Below are 22604 nucleotides of genomic sequence, written 5' to 3' on the forward strand. Positions count from 1 at the left end.
AAAACTCCAGACACAAACGATATGTGAATGGATTCTCATGCGAAAAACCACCTAACCATGAGATGACCTAAGTGTTTATACGGATGATTTGTTTTTATAGACATCACTACCCATGCAAACACCTAAGTAAATGGACCGATAGCCATGGGGAACTGCAACTACTTGAAATTTACAGCAACCAGTGGTGGACAAGGGACACCAATATTATTGATTCTGTTACCCATAACCCTGCTGAACCAGAAAATACGCTACACCCCAACCATACAGAGAGTGATCCTCCCAAGAGACCGATGGAGAAGACTACAAGTGAGCCAGATGCAATCCCTACAATGCTATTACCTAATGTCCTTGATACAATCAGGACTTCTTTAGATAACCTTAGGTCATTGACATATAACATTACTGATGATAACACTGCTAACAAACTTCGTACATTAAAAGAAGGTCAATCAGAAGTATACTCAATGCAACCAAAAAAGAATTTTCTGTTTTTCCATGCAGAAAGAGAAAGGTTCTTAGTTCCTCACATGTTATGTTGCCCAAGAAGAAATCAACATGGAAATCTTATAGGTTTGCTGGAAGAGTTGGTAGGAGGGCAGATGAAAGGGTCACAACCCTTGACCAGTGCAATCCTGCAGACACTGAGGCAGATGAACAAGCTGATAGCTCATTGGGTGCAAATAGTAACAGGAGTGTAGCTGCGCTTAGTTAGAAGTAGAACTTGGCACGGTTGTTTGTTTGTTTTACTGATGACTGTGCTGTTGTAGCTCATTGCACTGGGTGGGCGGGCTGCTCTGATCCGGTTTTGTGTTTTGATGAACCGGTGGGTGACCGTCCTATCCGGATGTTCTTTTTGTTGATGTCACAGCACCAATGCTGTCAGCACAAAGAAATGTATGATGTCACGAGTTGCATTAGCCGAAAATTGTTGATTTTCAAGTATTTTAAGTAACAAAAGATGAATCAACTTTCCTGTTGCTTACCAATTGCAAAAGTATTTAGGTACTACAATTTCTAATTTTATACCTGTTTACAAGATGCCATAGTATATAAGCAGGCAGACTTTCACAAGTGGACAGTAACGCTTTGAGAATTCTCTCTCACCTACATACTATTTTTCTGAAGTATTACAGTCATATCACATGTATTAGGAATTATTCTGAAGATCAAACTAATCACAGTATTAAACCAGTCAGATCTGTTATGGAAAGAGCACAAGGTATGTTGTGTTTTTATTGCTACATTTAGTTTTGTATTTACTGTTACAATTGTATTTAATCAAGGCTTTGAACTCCACAAGGTTGGCAACCTATTACTGCTTATTTTTGGCTGTATTAGCAATCCTCTGAAATGTCACATAGGATGAACAATATGCTGATATTGAAGAATTAGTAGTGTTGAACTGCTGCCTGGCTTATTTTATCATGCTTGTATTTTTACTTATATTCACTTGTAGTTTTACTTGCTTGCTCTTATGTTTTAAAGAAATCGACTGATGTGAAACTCAATGCATATATATTATTGTATAAACTGCATTTTACCATTTTGTAGTTTTTACGGTGTGAACTACGTCAATAAAGTTCATATCAGTCATAAACCACTCTTCCTTATAACGGATTGTGACTACAAGAAGCATGAAACAAAGTCATTTTTAAAACAATAAACTGATGCATGGCATATGGGAAGATTTTACTCACCATGAAATTGAACATTGATAGCCTAAGCATAGCTTTCTAGGGGAGATACCCGCCCCCAAAAACCCATACACAAACTAGAGTATTGCGAACATTGATAGCCATTGTTTGTTGTATTTGTGAATAGGTCTCCTGAAGACACTGGGTAGGACTTTTAAACTAAGGTCTGAAGCTGTCCAGAGGCAAGGGAATAGTACCTCATGCGGTGTATGCAGTTTAGCATTCCTTGTGGAGCTTCTCCATGGTGCATCCCCTGCTGAGTGCAGCTTTGATGAGGTTCATATGAGAAAGCATATATTCAAATGTTTTAGCTCTGGAGACTGGACGCCATTTCCAAAAAAAGATAGTAATAATAAGAGAACTACAGCTCTAGCAAATTACAGCTACTAAGTAACACTATTGATAGCCTACCTGTTGTTGTTTTTACACAATCTCATCTTAACTTAAACTAAATTTTCTAGTCTCCAGCCCAGTAACGATCACCTAAAAATGTCAGTCTAGAACCAGAAAATTCCAGACTCAAGTCCCAGTTCATAGGATAAGAATATTCCAGTCTTCAGTCCAGTCCCCAGTCCAGGGGCTGGAGTGGTAGACTATTGACTGGTGGACTGGACCCAACCTCGGTATTGGTCTTACCATTTCTAGAATGTCATTAAAAATTTTTCTCAACTGGTTTTAGACTTACTGCACCTGTCGCCAACCTTATAGTAAAAAGGACGGAGATATGATTGAATGCCATCACTGCAAGGAATGGTACCACCATAGTTGTCATGTCGTCCCAGCATCAGCATTCTGCCCTGTGACTGGTGACATCTACCAGTATAACTGTGTGAAATGCACGCAAACCCATTTAGTTTGAATCATTTTACTCATAAATACTTCCTCAATGGTTTAGGTCACTCTTATATCATATTGTTTATTCTGTGTGCAATGCGTACTACCTATTGTTCAATGTTTTCAAGCCAGCAACGGGTGTCTCAGACTCACATATGTGTATACACTAATAACATCTTTCTTGAAGGTGATGTAACCCTAACTAATAGTTTTGTACCAAGTGGCAAGTAGTACCAATGATGCTATTGATGGTGGCGCTAAATCCTGCATTGTACTGATATGTTTTGAATTTCTGAGTAGCCTCCCTAAAGCCAATGGGGGTTATGTGTGGTGCATCTTATTAGAATAGCTAAGTAACTAACTGAAGTGGCTTTTGTAAATTTTTAATTGTATCTCCTTAAATTTTTAATTGTATTAATTTGTAATAGAATATATTCCAGTTTCGCTTCGAACGAGTAGGACGTGAATTTTTTTGCTCTCTCTAATTTCTACAGATTTGTGATTTTACTTGTGATTGTTATACTGCTACTACTACCTCTTGCTTTCCTATATGTATCTTCTTTCTGTCTACATTATATAACCACTAACAAAAACAACACAATAATAATAGTGTGAAATTCGAGTGGGTCGGCCATTTTAGGCACCACTTTGTGAGATTTTTTCTGGTTTTGTTTCTGTTGTTTGGATGTTTTAGTCTTAATATGCCTAGTTGTATTTGTTTTTCTCATTGCCGAATTGCATTGTAGCCGATTGTTTCATTTGTCTAGTTTACCTTTTGTCTTAATAGTTGTTGAGTTGAGCTGTTTTGTGTTGCTAAATATAATTCGGTGTTGTTTTTCTTTTAGGGTTCAGGCTTTTTTCGCAGTTAGCCTACACACTTATACCTACTTTTTGAGCCTCTTTGCTGCTTTTTCTCTTTTTTGTTTTTTCCAACATATTAATAATATAAATAACTGTGGGGGCTGTAACAAGGTCATAAAAGGCTTGTCTGTGAAATGTAGTATTTGCAAACAAGGGTTTGATATGAAATGCTCAGGAGCTGATGAGGCTACCACAAATTTTCTTACATCACCTGCTGGGAAGAAAAGTTCAGTCCACTGGTATTGAAGGTCGTGTGACAATAGTTCTAAAAAAATGTTTAAACTGATATCAGTGGTTGACAGCAGAGTAACTGCTATAGAAAACAAAGTGGATGAAGTTGGAGAGGCTGTCAAATGTCTCACTACAAAACTGGAATCTTTTTTTTCTAGTAGACCAGAGTTTCACAGTAGTGATGGTGTGCAGGCACCAAACTTACCAATTAAATTTCTTATAAACAATACTGTTATGGATTCTGACATTACAAATGAGCTGAAAGAAAGAGAGAAGCGCTCCATGAATGTAGTGTTCAGTGGAACAGATAATAAAGACAATGTTTCTCAGTTTATTGAAAAGGCCAATCTCAAGACTCCTACTAAAATAACTGAAATAACCACTCCGACAAAACGGCAACTTTTTATTGTAACAATGACAAATGAAAGTGAAACGTGGGCTCTGATTGGAAAGGCTAGGAGAATAAGTGGTTCTAATCACGAACTGAAAGATGTTTTTGTCAATCCTGACCTTACCAAGTCAGAGCGTGAGGTTCAGTTCAAACTTAAACAGGAGGTGAGAAAACGGAAGAGGTAAAGAGGAAAAAGTTAAAATCAGTAAGGGAAAAGTGGTTGAGATATTTAAGTACTCTCTGACCTCGAGCTCTTTTCCGGTTATATGGAAGTTTGCAAAGGTGAAACCAATTTTTAAAAAGGGCGATAGAATGCAACCAAACAATTACAGGCCTGTCTCATTGACTTGTATTACTTGCAAGTTACTAGGACACATAATAGCTTCTAACATTCATCAATTTTTTGATAAAAACAAAATATTGTGTGACTCAGCATGGTTTCCGTAAGGACAGATTATGTGAGACACAACTGATCCATACTTTCAATGATTTAGCTTTAAATAAAGAGAAACGTCATATAACATATGTTTTGATACTGAACTTTTCAAAGGCCTTTGATTCAGTAAATCATCGGAAATTGCTATTTAAGTTAGAAAGCCTTGGCGTCCGCCCTATATTTATATCATGGATTAGAAATTTTTTAATTAGTAGGAAGCAATTTGTTTCAGTGGAGGGTGTTGAATCACATTTTTGCGATGTTCCCTCTGGGGTCCCTCAGGGATCGGTTTTGGGTCTGCTTCTGTTTCTTGTTTACGTGAATGACTTGCCAGGCAAAATAACATCGGAATGTCGTCTGTTTGCAGATGATGCCCTTGTGTACAATTTAAGAAGTGCGAGTGCAGTTTTAAACGAAGATTTAATGACTCTCGAGGAATGGTCCCGCATCTGGCAACTTTCTTTTAATCCTTCAAAGTGTTCAGTTCTTTCCATCGGTGAACTGAAATCTCAGCAAGACTACTATTTACATAATGTAAAGTTAACAAATGTTGACTCTAATCCATATTTAGGAGTTGAGCTGAGTAGTAAATTAAAATGGGAAAACACAGATAAAATTACATCAAAAGCTAACAGACTAGTAGGAATGTTACATAGAGTTCTTAAAACAGCTGACTCTAAGACAAAATTAGTGGCATACAAGACTGATATGATCAGGCCTTGAATATGCTTGCCAGGTGTGGGACCCACATTTAAAAAAAGATATCAAGAAGATTGAGAAAATCCAAAATAAATGTCTAAAATTTGTTTACCGCATAAGATCACCAATAAGCTTTTAACAATTAAGGGAAAGCACTAACATAAAATCCTTACAAGAACGTAGAAAAGATGCCCGAATAAAACTATATTGCAAAGTGTTGAGTTCTGGTGTTATTTAAAACACTTTTACTCTTCTCAATAACCCGCACGATACAAGACTAAATAGGGAATTGTACATGCCATCTATGAAATCAGAGCAATATTTTCACTCCTTTTGGACAAAAACAACTAGGGATCTTCGAGGGGATGTCGAGTGTGCAGATGTTTAGTTTCTTTGATTTAGCCGGAGAGATTTGTACATGTACATGTATATATGTCAATAAATATATATATAATAAAGAATAAAAAAAAGGTTCTTGAAACTGAGTTGTCACTTCTTTTTGCCTTTATAGGCTCTCAGTGAGAACAAGCAAAACGTGCAAAAATTTGCTCTTCAAATCTTGATGTACAATTCCCAATACAAACTCAATTTTCTCTATTCTTTTCTCTTTATTTATATTACTACTAATACTAACTAATAACACAGTGATTCGTTCGATTCAGACATCACTCACTGACACTTGGTGTAATACAATTGCTAGAAAAGGCCAGCTTCTTTGGTTTTCAGTGTCCACTGTGCAAACATTTTTTTCTGATTTTTGGAAATGGATGGTAAATGTGGTGCTTGCAGGAAGCAGGTGAAGGAAAGGGATCAAGGAATCCAATGTAATAGTTGTCAGTTCTGGTTTCATGCCCCCAAGTGTGCCGAGGTCAAGGATAGTCTTGTGAGTTTTCTTGCATCTGCTGATGCTCAGAGTGCAAATATTTCTTGGTATTGCAAGATTTGTGGTGAAAGTAGCAAAAAGTTGTTGGAACAAATGACTGCCATTGATGTCAGGCTGACAATTGTTGAAGATAAATTGAGACACTCAAGCTCTAAACTAGATGAACAGTTGGTTTTGAACAACAGGAGTTCTGCTCAAAGTCCTCCTGCTGTTGTTGGTGAGAGCACTGGTTCGCAGGTTTACATGACTCCACAGACACTAAATGCTGTGACTAATGAGTTAAGGGAGAGAGAGAAAAGGGCTGCTAGTGCTGTTTTCACAGGAGACGTGTCGGAGGCACAAATAAAAATCATAGTAGACAAGGCTGGTATTGAGCAACCCTCAAAAATTGTGAAAGTTGGCAAGCCAGAGAATAAAATTTACATTGCTACTTTCGAATCGACAAGTGATAAATGGCATTTAGTGGCTAAGGCAAGAGGCATATGTATGTCCGATGAAGGGCTTAAAGGAATTTATGTGAACCCAGACCTCACTAAACAAGAAAGGGATCACCAGTACGAACTTAGGAAAGAGTTAAGAGCAAGAAAGCAACTTGGGGAAGATGTTATTATTAAGAAGAGGGCTGTGGTCATTAGGAAAAAATAGGAACTAAACAAGTGTGCAAATGGGGCTAATCAGCCACAATTTCTAAATGAGCAAGATGGTAGGTCTACGATACTATATACCAATATACATTCACTTAGGAACAAGGTACCATACATTGAATGGGAGATTGGACAACATTGTAACGTTTTGGTTTTTGGTGTTACAGAAAATTTTTTGGGACCTGAAATAAACTCTGGAGAAGTCAGAATTAATGGTTTCAATTTGTTTCAAAAAGATAGAGATGTTAGAGGGGGAGGAGTAGCTATTTATGTATGATCAGATGTGCGTGTAGAGGTTATTCCTTTGGAATCTCTTTCAGAGGTTCTTTTGTTGAAATGCAAGGAGACAAAATTGTTTTTTTTTTATTTTTCAGTTGTCTATAGACCACCTAATAATAAAGATGTATTGCTTATTCCAAGTTTACTCGAAGAAATAGGGAAAGCAATGCGTAGCAAGAAAGATCCACTTTGTATTTGCGGAGACTTTAACCTTCCTCAAATTGATTGGGATCATTACAAGTGTAATAGCAATTTCTCACTCTGTAGCCCATTCTTATATAAATTAGCAGAGTTTAATTTGCAACAACATGTTCACCAGTCTACCTACATTAAAGGAAACATGTTAGATTTAGTTCTTACAAACACTTTTTTGTATCTAGGGTTGATGTATCGGATCCACTGATTAGAATCTGATCTCATCCAATTTCGGAGCTCAATACAGCATGGAATTCAACCATTATCAATCATCATGATGATGATACAACTACCAAAGGAACCTTATAATATAACACGGTATGCCTGTACCTTGATTGAAAAACCATACATTAATGTAGTAGTCACGTGGAGTTGTCGTGCTACAAGCTTTAGTCAATCACGATCAAGCGCACAATTGATCTAAAACTGGTATGCTTAGCACATCCGTCCCATAGAAAAAATAAACTGATAAGTAACTCACATAATATGACTAGATTTACAGAATATCACACATTTAAATGTAGTATTTCGCTGTAAAATTAAACAGCAATGCAAATCAACAAAATGCAGCACGTGCAGAAGAAACTTATGGCTGGGGTTCGATATCTAAGTCTCCCATGTAGGTATTCTCTGACATTGCATCATAGCCTGTATTGAATTTTGTTATAAACAAAACAGCAAACATGATACATTCAACAAATTAATACTTACTAAACGAATGAGACATGTAACTAAAACAACTGGCATTTTAATGCTGTTAGTTTTTATGCCTACTAAAACAACGTCGACAATGATGGCCGCTGAAAATGTGTAAAATGGCGATCCGCCGTGTAATTAACTGTCGTGAGAAATTTAGCAGTCTCGCTAGAATTTCGTAGACCAAAAACTTAAAACATTCCAAGCAAGCTCATACAGTACATGTATTTATTAGCTTTAAAACACAAGCTGGCTCGTCATCTTATACACGTGTACCGGTGAATAACTGGCAACTAAACGCGTTGTAATTTGCTGAACAAACCAAAATGCCAGTCTGATTGGATCAGGCCATAATCAACAACTGCGCGTTTTATCTTTGTGTAATCTGTAACGGGAATTTGGCTAAACAATTCGCAAAATTCGATGATAAACAGCATAAGATACAAACTACCCTTTATCACTGCAGGATAAGTTTCCATTGGAATAAGTTGCTAACGATGGCAACCTCTGAAAGCTTCGTAGACTCAGGTGCGTGTAATAATAGTGACAAAATTAGACAGTTCTCGGTTAGCTGACCTGTCGTTATTATCTTAGTGGTTTCAGTCTGTTATATGTATTTTTTTTATTTGCTACTCGGTTATTAGCGCTCAGGAGCTTTTTTTGCGTCGTCAAGCGTAACAAATCGAGACATTAATTATGATACCAGGCCTGTCTGATTACCCAGTCTTGAAGATTCTCAAAAGCTAACAACTACCTACACCTAATAGTCTTTCTCTTTTCATCTTAGAACTAAGTTGTGGTCGGCTCATGACTGGAGGCCACTGAGTACGTGTGTTTAGGGAGAATTTTTGTTATACATAATTTATATGAGTCTACACATACATCAGTGTTGATTTGTGTGGGCATCTTGTTCTATTTTGATTATATTTAGTTAGTTCACACAAGCTAGGCAAACTAGCTTGTGTGAACTAACTTGGTTATTACTGGTTCAGGCAATGTGAAGGTGTTAGGCTATTGCAAGCAATACTGATATTTACCAGTAAAATGCTTCTCTATTCTGTAAGTCTATCGATTAAGATACACAACTAACAAAATTCGAAAACAATAACTTTTTTTTCGTAAATGATGGCAACAGATGAAAAATAGCCAATGAATGTTACACCCTCACTCGAATGGTCTTCCTTTTTGAGGTAAGTGGACTCAATGACCATACGGGAACTTTATTCATTTGTTCCCGTACGGCCTATGGGCTATGAGTCCACTTACCTCGTTCCCGAGTCTTACGTGTTCCTAGTCTTACTGTCCAGAGTCACTTTTATGGGAACTTTGCTCCCGTAAGACTGACTCTGTACAGTCAAAAGAGAGTCATGCTAGTCCATAAGTAAAGGAGGCACAGCACTTGCAACAGAAGAAGCCTTAGCAGTGTAGAAGAGGCTCATCAGATGATGGAGAAGGGGCTCTGCAGACATTGTTTGCGTTTCCATTCAATGTTAAGTGTATGCTTTTTTTAAAAATCTTGTTCGTAATTTCTGATCATGCTGTACACTAAAGGTCACTGAGCTTTCAACTCTTAAATTTGCGCCTTGAGACAAGCCGATATGCTTGTACGACTGTAGATGGACTGGAACATGTTATTTACATGCTGATACATGTAATTTGTTTTAAATTTTCGTTTGTCCCATCAATCAGTTGACCGATAGATAGTTTGCATCTTCAGTTCATCATGCCAATTGCATCATTCTCTGAGTGAAGTCAATTTTTGTTCCCTTTTTTGGTCAGTTTGTTTTGTATGTTTGTATGTACAACTTTTTAACATTAGTAATCTTCAACAAAATGATGTTTTTCACTTCATGTTAAAACAAATCAATAATCATTTAAATCAATAATTATTGAATTATTGAGTGAGTTGAACAGGAGTGTTTTAAAAGTTAGTAATCTAATTTAGTATTGCTGAGGAATCTGAATAGTGTAACACAGAGTTCATCAAATTAAACATGATGGTGGATGTAGTTTGTTGGTGTCATGAAATAGAAAATTATGTTTGGCATACACAGGGAAGGACAAATACAAATATTCTGGGAATAGTTTATGAAGGATTGTGAAACCTCCAATACCAATGCAGGAATGGGCTAGTTTGGGATAAGGCATTATGTTCAAAGATTTGGCGAAGTGATTGGTGGAAGTGTTATGTATGTATAATTAGGAAAGATAGCTTGTAGAGTTCAAGGACAATTGATTTTTTTTGTATAAATGACAGAGGCAGACTGTGCTGTTGGCTTTGGTGCAAGTTCATCAAAAGTTTCTCTCTGGCCCGTTTAAGTTGCCTTCGGACTGGAGGGGTGTCCAATTATCGAACAATTATCTATCCTGGAATGTAGTGTACGAAGAGCACGTTTTATTCCCATGAGTAACCATAAACATAGAGTTTAATGATGCACTGCAATGCTTGCTTGCTTATGCTCTGTCTATTGACTCTACTTGCTTATCACGCTCTCTCATGTACCACTAGCGTGACTGAAACTGCCGCGTTCTCTTACGATTGCGAGGAGTATGCGTTTTAAGTTTGAGGGCCTCAGAAGTACTGCAGTGGTGCACCTCTAAGCGTGGTGAATTCAAATGCACCACCATTATTGACATTTCAGGGCCATCACTTTTCAGGAGTTTAAGTTCCTGTTACCGTATTACCTTCAAAAAGTTTTTTTTGCGACATTCTAACCTATCTTTTTTAATTTTATTAAACCAGCATCTCAATGCGATAAGTACCACGCTGTCAACAAAATCTCTCTTATCAACATTCACAGAAACATACTAACAGTGTGAGCTGGTAGAGTTCGGCTCTCAATAAGTTTGACTTCTAGTCAATTAGTCTCTTTCATGAAATTCTAACCAATATTGTTTAACCATATAAATCAGAACCTCAATATGGCACTTTCTACATAGACATTTATTGTAAACTACTTACCTTGACCTGTATCAAAGGAATCGGAAAAGTATTTTCTTGGAGCAACTTAATTATATTACCACCTTACGATTTGTAGATTTCCCTTTCCGTACTGTTAGTTGACAGTTTGATAGGGGCACTATGGGGTATAAACTTTTTCATGATTATACCGTTAATGCATATTCAAAGTAGTATGTTGCCCTAGTTTTTTCTGAAAAAAGAAGTTCGGAAGCAAATCTCAGATCATTAATATTGTTGTTAACATCGTTAAGATTGTTAACATACCAATAAAATGCCATACCTGTTTTTACTGCTGATTTTTTACATTATCATCATACCTTTTTGTCATTGTAAACAAAGACACGATTGGATGTTCTATTAGTTGGATGGATGCAAGGACAAAAAATATGAGAAATGCAGTCGACCATGACTCATAAAGGCGAGTGATACCACATATTAATATATTATGTGAATATATTATTGGTATTTCTGGTTAATTTTCTTGTCTAGTATCCTTTTATCTTACATTTGTATTTGTACTTTCAGATGCAGATCAGCTGCCCATCGATATTCTTTCATCATCTCAACAGGTCAGCCCAGCATGAATATAGAAACAACCCTAACAAGATTTTTCAAATTTGGAGATAGAAATTTGGAGAGTTATACTGACACCAACATAACAGATACAATGTAACTGTTAATAGTCTGTATACATGTATTTATATTTTAACCTTGGCTGGACTCTGCGGACTTGTTCTTTATATTTAATCAATTCATTTTTAATTTATCCTTTCACCAACTTAATCCAATTAATATAGTTGTTCCTTAGGTCAGCTTAGCGGAACTGTTTTGCCCTTCAATTTACTTGGTATAATTTTGTTTTGTATGAAAGTCATCTCACTTTGCTTACTCTTGATCCTAATGCCAATTCAGCCTACCTATATTATCCTTATGCCTACTCAACCTGATTATACCTTGCCCCTTGGTCAACTCAGCCTACTTATGTGTGTCCTTCGGTCAACTCAGCCTTCCTTTACTTTGTCCTTTGGTCAACTCAGCCTACCTTTACTTTGTCCTTTGGTCAACTCAGTCTACTTATGCTTGTTTTTCGGTCAACCCAGCCTACCTATACTTTGCCCTTATGTTAACTCAGCCTACCTATACTTTCTTCTTTCGTTAACTCAGCCTACCTATACTTTGTCCTTACGTTAACCCAGACTACCTATACTTTCTTTGTCCTCCGGTCAACTCAGTCGACTTATACTTTGTCCTTAGATCAATTCGGTCTACTTATACTTGGTCCTTAGGTCAATTCGGTCTACTTATAGGCCTACTTTGTCCATAACTCAATTCGGCCTTCTTATAGTTTGTCCTTAAGTCAACTCCGCCTACTTATACAGTGGAACCTTGGTTCTCGAACATAATCCGTTCCAGAAGGTTGTTCGAAAACAGAGTTGTTCGAGATCCGAAACAATTATTCCTGTTAGAATTAATGTATGTACATTTTACTCTGTTGCAATTTGAGAAAACAACTTCGGTAAAGTATTTTTTTAATATTTTACACCATAAACTGTACTGTATATTACATACTATAAATAAAAACAAGTAGATATATATCGTTTAATTTTAATAAAATATTTTTCGATTTATGATGATGAAAAAAGAAAATAAAAAGTAAACGTTTTGTATGTTTCGTTCCTAAAATATCAAATACATAGGTTAAGATACAATACCAAAAAGTGCAGAAATTGATAATGAAACATCAGAAATGCAACAGATCAGTTGCATCAAAAATCATGTGAAAAAGAAAATATAGACAGCAATGGCATGTTCACTTCACATCTTTGCAGGAGAGTCCTCCTCCAAAACAATTTAGGGTAACTCGACTGGCGAGGTTTTCTCCTTAACACATCTCTTTGGTAGAGGGATGTCGTCCGAGATGGTTCCTTCCTTTTTGTAAAGAATTTATAAAGCATAAGTTGATTTTCCCTTTTCAACGAATGTTTTCGTGCAATTTCCGGAGCTGTTCCGAATGCTCAATTCTAATGCGCATACTCTGGTTTGGTTGAGAACCGAATTTATGTTTGAGATCCGAGACGAACAAATCTCAAATCTTTTGGTCGAAAACCGAATTGGTCGAGAACCGAAGTGTTTGAGAATTGAGTTTCCACACTACTTTGTCCTTAAGTCAATTCGGCCTATTCATACTTCGTCCTCAGTTCAACTTCGCCTAATTATGTTTGATTCAAAGGTTAGTTGGTTCAGGTAAAATTGGGTCTCCAATCTCTTCGGCCTTGACTGATTTCATTCTTGGACCAATTTGATATATAGAAAGATGGAAATGTAAGTTCTTATAAATTAGCCTATGGGAGTACTTGGGAGTTACACTTTAAATATGATCAACAAATATTTTCATTGAATGTCTGAAGCTACTCATCTGTTTGTAGCTTCAGGACCTCAGATAGCATTTTCCTGTCTTTTTGATAGATGGGCAACAAATGAACAGGTCAGGTTGGATGCGCTTCACGCTATCCTAAGCGAGGTACAGTAGAATATAGTGATTCAGAATATGTGTTCTCTACACAATATTGATGAAAACATATGCATTAGCCTGATCTTCACTAACCAACAGCTTCAATCTGTATTTCACTTTTTTGTCTCTGTCTTTTATATAAGTTACTATAAGTCTATTTGTTGTCCAGAAAAAGACCTCTGTTCCTTTCTCAGATGATCGTCTGTGCATAGAAGATAAGAAGCAACCATAATATCAGATTATCACTTTAAAATGAAAAGGTTAGTAATTGTGGGTAACCAAGATTTAGAGTTGTTTCCCCATTCTATGAAATGATAGTTCTAGTTAGTTTTGATCAGTCAATATATTTTATAAACTTGTGTTTATTTATTCTGTTGTTCATTTCAGTTTTGTTCCAGAATTTTAATTTGATTTGAGTCACTGCTTATATTGTTTAGTTTAGATATTGGATTTTTAATGCCTTATAAATAAAGCAATTTATTGTTTGGTGCATATACACTTGAACTAATAATCATATCTGTCAACTAGTGTATTTGATTCACCAGCTTTTTGACAAGTGAGGGTCTATCGTGATGGAATATATGATGTGTTTCATTCTCAACACGCTCCCCAGCTCAGCCAAGTCCAAGAACTCATTCCTAATGCTTACTTCATAGTCAGAGGTAATTATCAGGATTTACCATTATGAGTGTTAAGTTGAGGTTAATTTAAACACTGATTTCAGGGATTAGTTTACAAACTGATCAATTCAAGGCTAAAATTAAATTTTGTAGGAATTTTTGGGGTTTCACTGAAGCTGCTAATAACATCAAATTTAGTTTGCACATTTGTTAGATGTACACACATTATAGCTGGTGGAATTTAAGTGAAGCTAAATGTTATAAGTGAAGTTGATGTTATAAGTGAAGTTAATGTTATAAGTGAAGTTAATGTTATAAGTGAAGTTAATGTTATAAGTGAAGTTAATGTTATAAGTGAAGTTAATGTTAAGTCAAGCAATGTTATAAAGGTCAGTCACACACTCAATGGTTTATCGTGCGTGTCACCACATGATCGCATGTGAATTTTACTCATCAGTCACTCACCGTTTTATATTAAATGAACGGTGGACTTTTATCACTTGACTTTTGCATTGTTCACGCATCAATTTCTAATTAGTAGGTTGGCATTGATTATGGTTTGTTTAATGCATTAGTTTTTATTTGTTAGTACTAATATATCATTGCATGTGTGGAAAAACAAATTGAAATGGTAATGATTTTTTATTGCCGTTGGAGGTCTCTGACATTGAAAGAGCTAGATAATAAATGTTTTTTATTATCTCCTCTCTCTCATTTCTTAGTTCCTCTCTTGAGTTGCTCAGTTCCTCTTTTGAGTTGTGCAGTTCCTAATTCGGCTGCTCAATTCATCTCAGACTCTTCAGTTCTCGCGAATTTCTCTGTTCTTTACTGTTCCCCTCTCAAGTTTTTCAGTTTGTCTTTCAGTTTTTTTCGTCTCCTCAGTTTATCTTTTAGGGCTGTTTCTTTTTTGGGTTCTTCTCTTACATTCCTCAGTACCTCTCTTGGGTTCCTCAGTTCATCTCTCAGGGCTGTTTCTCTCGGGTTCTTCTCCCATGTTGTTTAGCTCTCCTTTTCATAAGATAAATCAAAAGCTTACGAAAGTTCTTTACTCATATTGTGCCTGTAGAATCACTCAGTTTCCCTTTAGAATTTCTTTCTCAGGTTGCTCAGTTCCTCTCTTGGATTTCTTAGTTACTCTCTTTGGTTCATCAGTTCTTCTTTTTAACTTCTCAATTCCTATGTCGAGCTCATCAGTTTCTCACTGATTAAGCATTTTGTTAATTCAATGAACTGTTACTATAGTCATTTGAGTTCTAAAAGACTTTCCACTCAACTCTTTGTCTACACAGAAGTGCGACAGAAGATTTAGTTGCAAATGCTTCAAGAACTATAGGTTATAAGGTAACTTTTACAATGGTCCCCCATCCAATCTCCTACAATAGTTGTCAAGGATTGATGTTACTAGTTCAAATCACTTGCAAAATTCGATCTGCAGTCCTGTTTGTTAACATTTCTGCTACACATTTGTTCTACATTGGTAAAGCTTCTTGTATCTCTCACTCTCCTTACCTTACCCCTGCGGTAGTAGCCAATGACAAGCTTACTCTGGTATTGAAAGGAAGGATGGTGATGAATGAGACATAGAGGTATGAAGCTGTGTTACACTGTTGATATGTTGATGAAGCCCTGCTGATGAACCTTTGGAACTGTACAAGGTGCAGTCCCACTTTCCCAGACCAACATTTTTAAACCCAAATTGATCAGTTTAGTTTCTTGGTATTTTACTATGGCTTTACTGTAGTCAAGTCCCAGGATTTCGGAAAATTTTCGAAAAGAAAGTCTTCCATTATTGTATCGCTTCATGCAAAACATATCACAGCTTAGCTTGAGGTTTAGCTGTTCTGACCATCAAACGACTGTCTTTATCTAGAACTTTGCTGTTAGCCGACTGATAACTCATTTATTTCAACTTCACTGGATGTGCTGTTGACTCAGTTCTGACACTTGGTTTCAACTGCTTGATGCCTACTAGCCGTTCAAAGATCCTCTAGTTTTTTCTTAAAGGTTGACTTGCAACAAAATTCACATTACAGTTATTTGGTATCAAAAGATTCACCATGTCTTACTCTGTTGTGTTGTAAGTGCCAAATATGTGGGAATGTGATTACAAACTCTTAAAAGCTCAAAAACGAAAAACCGCAGTAGATTGGAATCTCTTCATTTCGATGACGTAGCCACGAAATTTGGTTATCGTTTTGTCACGTATGTTCTCACGTGAATTGAAAGGCCAATACAAACCTCAATATAAAACTTATCGTAGTACTAGTTTATGACAAACACTTCGGGTTTTACCGAAGACCCCGTATCAAATGTAGATGCTCGCTACTTTACAGTTTTCTTTCAGCATTATTCAATCGTCAAGTCGTAATCTGATCATGTCACCCAATACTTTGCAAATAATTTTTGCAGCACTTTTCGATTATCACAGGTGACCAACAGGCTCGTCATGATTATCAGACAATGATATGTGCTCCTTCGAGCTAAGGTTAAAAAGTTTAACGATTTTTTACGGTAAGTTATAAGATATCAGTGCTAAAAGTGACAGCATTACAATGAGGACAAAACAGACGCGTAAGAACAATATACATAGTTTTATTGAATGCGTGAAGTATATTTGTGAAAATATTTCGACGAATAAGGTTGCAAGAAAGTGTAAACAGAAACCATCTCTCACAACTACATCACATTTGAGCCGTTTTGGAAAGGGAATCCAAACTACGGCGGTCTCGTGTGGCTGCGATTTTCTGTTCGTTTTTGAGCTTTTAAGAGCTTGTACTCACCTTTCCACATATTTTGCACCTACAACACAACAGAGTAAGACATGGTGAATCTTATGATACCAAATAACTGTAATGTGAATTTTGTTGCAAGTCAATCTTTAAGCATTTGATATAAAAATCTAGTTGTTTTTTCTATGCTTCAATCAACTTTAAAATGAGTAGATTTATTATTATGTGTCTCTAATTTTTTTTAGATAGACTTTCCCCACACTTCTAAGAGAGTACAGATGATTGTGGTTCATTTAAAGAGAAAGGAATGTTTCTTGCTACTCAATGTACAGTGAGTAGGTGAGTGCTCGCCGCAGTATTAGGCATCGCTCCAACATCATGTAGGCTTGAATCATACGGGACTTACTTGCAACTGGCTAAAAAGTGTCATGTTTCCTACACATGCTGTTTGTTATGAAGTCTGTACATGGTCAATGGTGCTTGTGGCTGATTCTCAGTACCTTTACCCGTTTCTGTAGGCTAGCTATTTTGTTATTTTGAAAAACCAATTTTTTATGGTACATCCAAGTAGCCGTTGAGTCGCTAACCATTTACTTTTCCCATTAAAAGTGGTCTACGTTCTTGTAAGATTAGACTAGTGAATATTTTTTATTTAGTTTTTGTTTTGGTTTGGATGTTTTATATACATTTTAAATTTGTCTATCCACAGCTTACAAAATTAATAGTTTGACCACACTTTGGCTTGAAAGCACGCATGTGTATGGTAAAGTATGAGTGGTTCATCAATTGAAGGTAAAATATATGCAAGTCTCTTTTTATAAGAATTCACAGTAACATTCGCAAACAAACCAACGACAAAAAACTATGTTTTCATGATTAAAATTGAGTTACCGTAAAACTTCTAATCGAATGCCATGGCACTCTATTTTTCAACCCTTCCTCTATAGTGGCGGCCTATTGGAGGTGTCGTTCAAATAGAGGCTGTCGTTGTATTTTTCAAATCGCTCGTCAGGACTTTGGGAAGATAATTTAGCCCTTTTACGGGCGAAGCAAATGTCGCCTGTTTTTGTTGATATCTGTTGCTTGGAGTTAACCTGCGATGATATTATAGCCTTTCTCCTGCTTTGAAATTTGTTAGGGCTTTCAATTTTTATTTCATTCAAATTTGAAGACAAATTTTTATTTGGATCTTTATTTAACATTGTTGCATAAAAGCTCATTGCACTCATTGATATGTTTGCTACAGTTTGCACCCAAAACTAGTTTTTTATGTGCTATAGAAGAAAAGTTACGAGCCTCGATAAATTGTAAAGTCAGATTACCATAGTGATGATACCAAATAATATGCTATAAATCTGAAAATTTATAAGTTATATAATGATAATCGATCAAACGCTACAAATATATATTCATGAACAAGTGACATAAATTAATTATACCTATATTACATGCAGAAACAAAAATTAAGGTTTTTAAAATGAAAATATTTGCATTGTTTGCTCGGGTTGCTGCATTCTAGTTGTTGCTTTTGATGGAACGAACATCTTTTGGTTTTTCAATACCTTCCGCAATGGCTTCTCACCTCAACCCTTCTACTATACTGCTGAGTTAGTCGATATCACCGTCCAAACCATATTTTGGCAGAGCAAACCTTTTACGCGTGGCATTTAGCACAAGTACTGCACATAAACATTTTCCTCGCTAAACGTAACCTTTGGCCTAAAACTAGTCGTTCATCACCCATCATAAATGTAAACCGTTTTATGTACATGTACTTCGAAGTATCAAGACTGTTAAACAAAGAACTGCTATTAACCTGAGACCGCTATTAATTATTTCTACGGTATTGCTTTCAAAGTTTTAACAAAAACAAAAAGCTTTGGAGTTGGGCAATGAAAGTATTAATTGTTATTGATGTAAAAGATTAAATATTAATACAATTTTGTAGACACTTTTCTACTGATCACGTGATTTTAGGGGTTCATAAAGAGCAAAGATTGTCAACCAAATTAAGGTCGCGTTGAATTAGAGATTTTATGGTATCTGTCTTGCAGCCATTTTCATTGTTGTCTGACATCCTTTAAAGAAATAGAGGAATCTATCAAATGCTATTTCTCAGAAATATGTATTATTTCTGCTACTATTAACTATACTTTGGTTGGTAATGCGAACCAATGACCACTGCTTTGGCTGAATCCTCTGGTTATCATAATAGTGTGTTCGGAATTACTGTTACGCTGCTAGATGAAGACTGTTCTATATTGTAACTGTGATGAAAAATGTTTTACTGTAATCTCATTTTAAAACCTTGTGTAGGTTTGTTTATTGCTTTAATCTACAACCCATGAATGCGACATTTTCTGGAAGATGCTCATATTCTATGAAGAGAGGATGTCGCTTCAAGCTTAACAATGTTTTGCTAAATAACAAGTTAATAATCCGTGTGCTTTATAACTCTTTGTTTTACACTTTTAATGTTTTTGGAATAAGAAGATATTCATCCTAGTTTAATCCTCTACAGGCCCGTGTGTACAACATAGCAAATGATACCTCTTGGAGTTGTATACTGTTTGTTTTCTATGCAAAGATATGATAACTCTTAGTCTTTTTCACACATAATAGTAATAATTTTAATGGCTCAATCTTTGGTAGGCGAAGAGTATTGCTGGTGGAAAGCTGTACGAATGTAAAGGCAAGAGCTCAGACTTCATCCAGACCTGATCAGAAAGGAGCAGAGGATTAGTGTAGAACTTCATGGCTAGTTTTCAGGTTGGCAGCAATTAATAATATTGTAGGACTGTGGGAATCGCTAATTTAGGTTCTAGGAACTCAGAGAAAGATTATCTGCATGATTAAGTAAGAAATGTAACATTGGTGAATGAACTAGCATTGAGGTCTAGTGTTGTCCGAGATTCTATTCTCTATCTAATCAGATGGCTCTCATCAACTGTAGATCTTCAACCCAATATGCAGAACTTTACAGAATTTTCATGACAAAAGTCCATGAACACATTAATTGAGGGAAATTGTTCTTAATACATAAAAAGGCGCATTCTTAAGTTACTAATCAGGTGTTTGAGCGATGAAACAAAAACAGTTTTGAAACCAGATATTTCTGGCAGCCTGGTGGAAAGCACAACATATGCGCGTGAAGTTTGGATGAATTCAGTCAAAATATTTGGAAATGTATAGCTTTTATGTAGACTAACAGACAGACACATGCACAATGAGAAAGTGGGATCTATTAATGTGACATGAATGTCAGCATTTTAATGCATTTGAGAGAAATTGGAGTCGTCTTACTTTTGTGCTTGATTTCAAAAAGCCGAAATTCATTTAAAAATTGAGAATATTCCTATTGTTATGCAGACTAACAGACAGACACACAATGACAAAGTAGAATTTATAAATATCATCTACTGCATATGGTAAGGATGCTTGTGGTTTTCAGAAGTTTTTTATCGTAAAGTAATGCAATTGCTTAATCATTAGATGAACTTATAGTTTGTTGTGGAAAGTTTTAGAAATACGAGTGAATTGGGCAAGGTCACTTGACAGCAGACGAAGGAGATCTTATTTGGAAATCAATTTGCCTGAGTTGCTATTTTTTATTTGATGGGTAGACAACTCTCTAGAATATTCCAAAGTTGTTTGAGTATTCCAAAGTTGTTATCATATGTTTTTATGCTCATGAAATGACCGAGTTTACTTCTTTTTTAAAACTACTTTTTTTAATATAGATTTTCTCAATTTTGCAAACCATCAAATATCTCTTTTTGTTCTTATGCTTTGCAAATCAGCTTCCTGGTTTACTGAAATGGGTTACACATAGATCACCAATCAATGTTAAACACACATCTTAATAACCTCTGTCCACACTAATGCCATAACCAGCATACTGTTTCCTTTCTGCAGAGCATCTGGCTGAGAGAGAGATAGGATAGTAAGAGGAGCACCGTCACCTACTACCAGCCCAATAGCTGAGCTGAGAGACGACGATGACAACCTCTAGCGAATGTCTTGCTACCAAACAGCCAATCATTTTGCTTCTATAAATGACTGTTTTTTAGTTGAACCCTCCATGGATGTCTGAAGTGGTACATGAATGGTATAAGCATACATTTTGGTGCAGCTGTTCGGCACCTTTTGCCTGTTATAACCATTCAAGGGTTTACCTCTTGAATGAGGATTTGACATTTCTTAGGAATATATTATTGTTCAAAGGTCACACTCTTTGGTTGAACTATTTCAGGTGCTGTAATTCTATTTTTATATTTTGATATTACAAATAATTCGTGTTATCTCTTGTTAAAGAGTTGTCGTCTCTTTTTAGACTGAGTAGTGCCCTCTTTGAAAAATTCAGCCATTGTTAAAAAAAACCCCATATTCTGTGTACGATTCTCAATCAACTTTGAACTCTGGTACAATTTCATCTCTGCCTGTAAATGACCAAGTCCAAAGTACTATAACAATGTAGGACCTGATACCGAATTACACTTGCAGGCTATCTAAAGGCTGGTTCACACCAGATCGCCATATGTCAGCGTTTTCCTTTCGACGTTCATCGTCGAATATGCGAACCGTAAACCGATGGCATCGACAAAACTATGTGGACACGTCAGGAAAGTTTGCAGCTGTCTAACTTTCCCGATCTTTCGCCGAGCATCGACGACCGCCTTTCAATGTGAACCATTTTCGCAATGGTAATTCGCGGTCGCCGATAGCGTGATTTATTTATTTCCATTTGTGACCGTCGCTGCAGGCCTAGTATTTGATTTCAGTTACGCGAAAACAAAGAAGTTTCTTTGCGACAATTTAAAAAGAAAAATTAGAACACTACATCACTGATGCAAAAGCTGATGGGTTGGTAATAGTGTGAACATCGTTATCATTACCAGTGACGATCACCGAAGTATTGTGGTATCAACGCCGAGATACGGCGATATAGTGTAAACCAGCCTTTAGACTTCATGGTGAAAGAGTAGGGGTGAAGGCTAAGCTTTAAGGTTAAAATATGATGTTTGTATATGTATTATCTATGTATATGTATATTTAGATCAATCACTAAGTGATAATGTAGCCTGAGATTAAAAAGAGAATTCAACGAGGGCAAAATTGGACAAACTTTATACTTTATGACAGTTGCAACAGCTTAGTTTCGCTCTTGACTCAAATAGGGTCAAATAGCCTTTGAAGAATAATTGCTGAGGCTAATCAAAAGGTGGTTTTTGTCAAAAAATATTTTCAATGAAGGCTATATATACAGGAGATATATATACTGTATATTATAGTATAAAATATAAAGAGTACTTATCCATTAGTCAATTCACTACAATACACTAGATGTAGGTCTGCTCTCATAATTTGATTCACACGTTATCACCAGATAAGAGCAGACCCATATTTAGTGTATTAAAGTGAATTGACTAACAGATAAGTACTATTTATTGTTTAGTATAATTCACTCTACATGTAGTGTGTATGTTGATATATACATGTACATATATCAATATATATATATATGTATACATATTTATATATGTGCACATACATATATATAATTATATGTATACATATACATGCATATAGACATATGTCGAGATATATATGAATATATACACCCGTACATATTCTAAATATGTAGTATGTATACCAGTATATATACGCGTATGTATATGTCAACCGGTACATATATATATATATATATATATATATACACCCGTATATATATATTGTATATACATATATATGCTGCTTATGAGGCTGTATATGATGGACTCTTCCTGTAAAACTGAGGTCTCTGTATCAACAGAAATGGCTTTTCAAGAGCTCTGTCATTAATGTGTCGCGGTCACAGAAACCATGGTTAAAGGTTGACTTGCAACAAAATTCATATTACAGTTATTTGGTATCAAAAGATTCATCATGTCTTATTATG

General features: G+C 35.9%; 2 protein-coding genes and 1 long non-coding RNA gene across 3 annotated transcripts in view; 2 read left to right on the forward strand and 1 right to left on the reverse strand.

The window, feature by feature from the left end:
* Window positions 1–7991, reverse strand: part of LOC137401760 (GTP cyclohydrolase 1 feedback regulatory protein-like) — a 44002-nt gene extending 36011 nt beyond the window's left edge. The window contains exon 1 of the mRNA XM_068088239.1: window positions 7859–7991. Coding sequence (XP_067944340.1) covers window positions 7859–7894 — 36 coding nt within the window. The 5' untranslated portion in view covers window positions 7895–7991. The remainder of the gene's footprint in view (window positions 1–7858) is intronic.
* A 260-nt stretch (window positions 7992–8251) lies between these two features.
* Window positions 8252–22604, forward strand: part of LOC137401542 (putative choline-phosphate cytidylyltransferase) — a 39962-nt gene continuing 25609 nt past the window's right edge. Inside the window, exon 1 of the mRNA XM_068087953.1 lies at window positions 8252–8371. Coding sequence (XP_067944054.1) covers window positions 8341–8371 — 31 coding nt within the window. The 5' untranslated portion in view covers window positions 8252–8340. The remainder of the gene's footprint in view (window positions 8372–22604) is intronic.
* On the forward strand, window positions 13234–20801 carry LOC137402093 (uncharacterized). The gene is made up of 6 exons (XR_010979453.1): window positions 13234–13326; window positions 13487–13577; window positions 13863–13979; window positions 16912–17005; window positions 19319–19435; window positions 20582–20801. It is a non-coding gene; the product is annotated as an uncharacterized lncRNA (long non-coding RNA).

The sequence above is a fragment of the Watersipora subatra genome, chromosome 8, assembly GCF_963576615.1.
Source record: "Watersipora subatra chromosome 8, tzWatSuba1.1, whole genome shotgun sequence".
NCBI lineage: Eukaryota > Metazoa > Bryozoa > Gymnolaemata > Cheilostomatida > Watersiporidae > Watersipora > Watersipora subatra.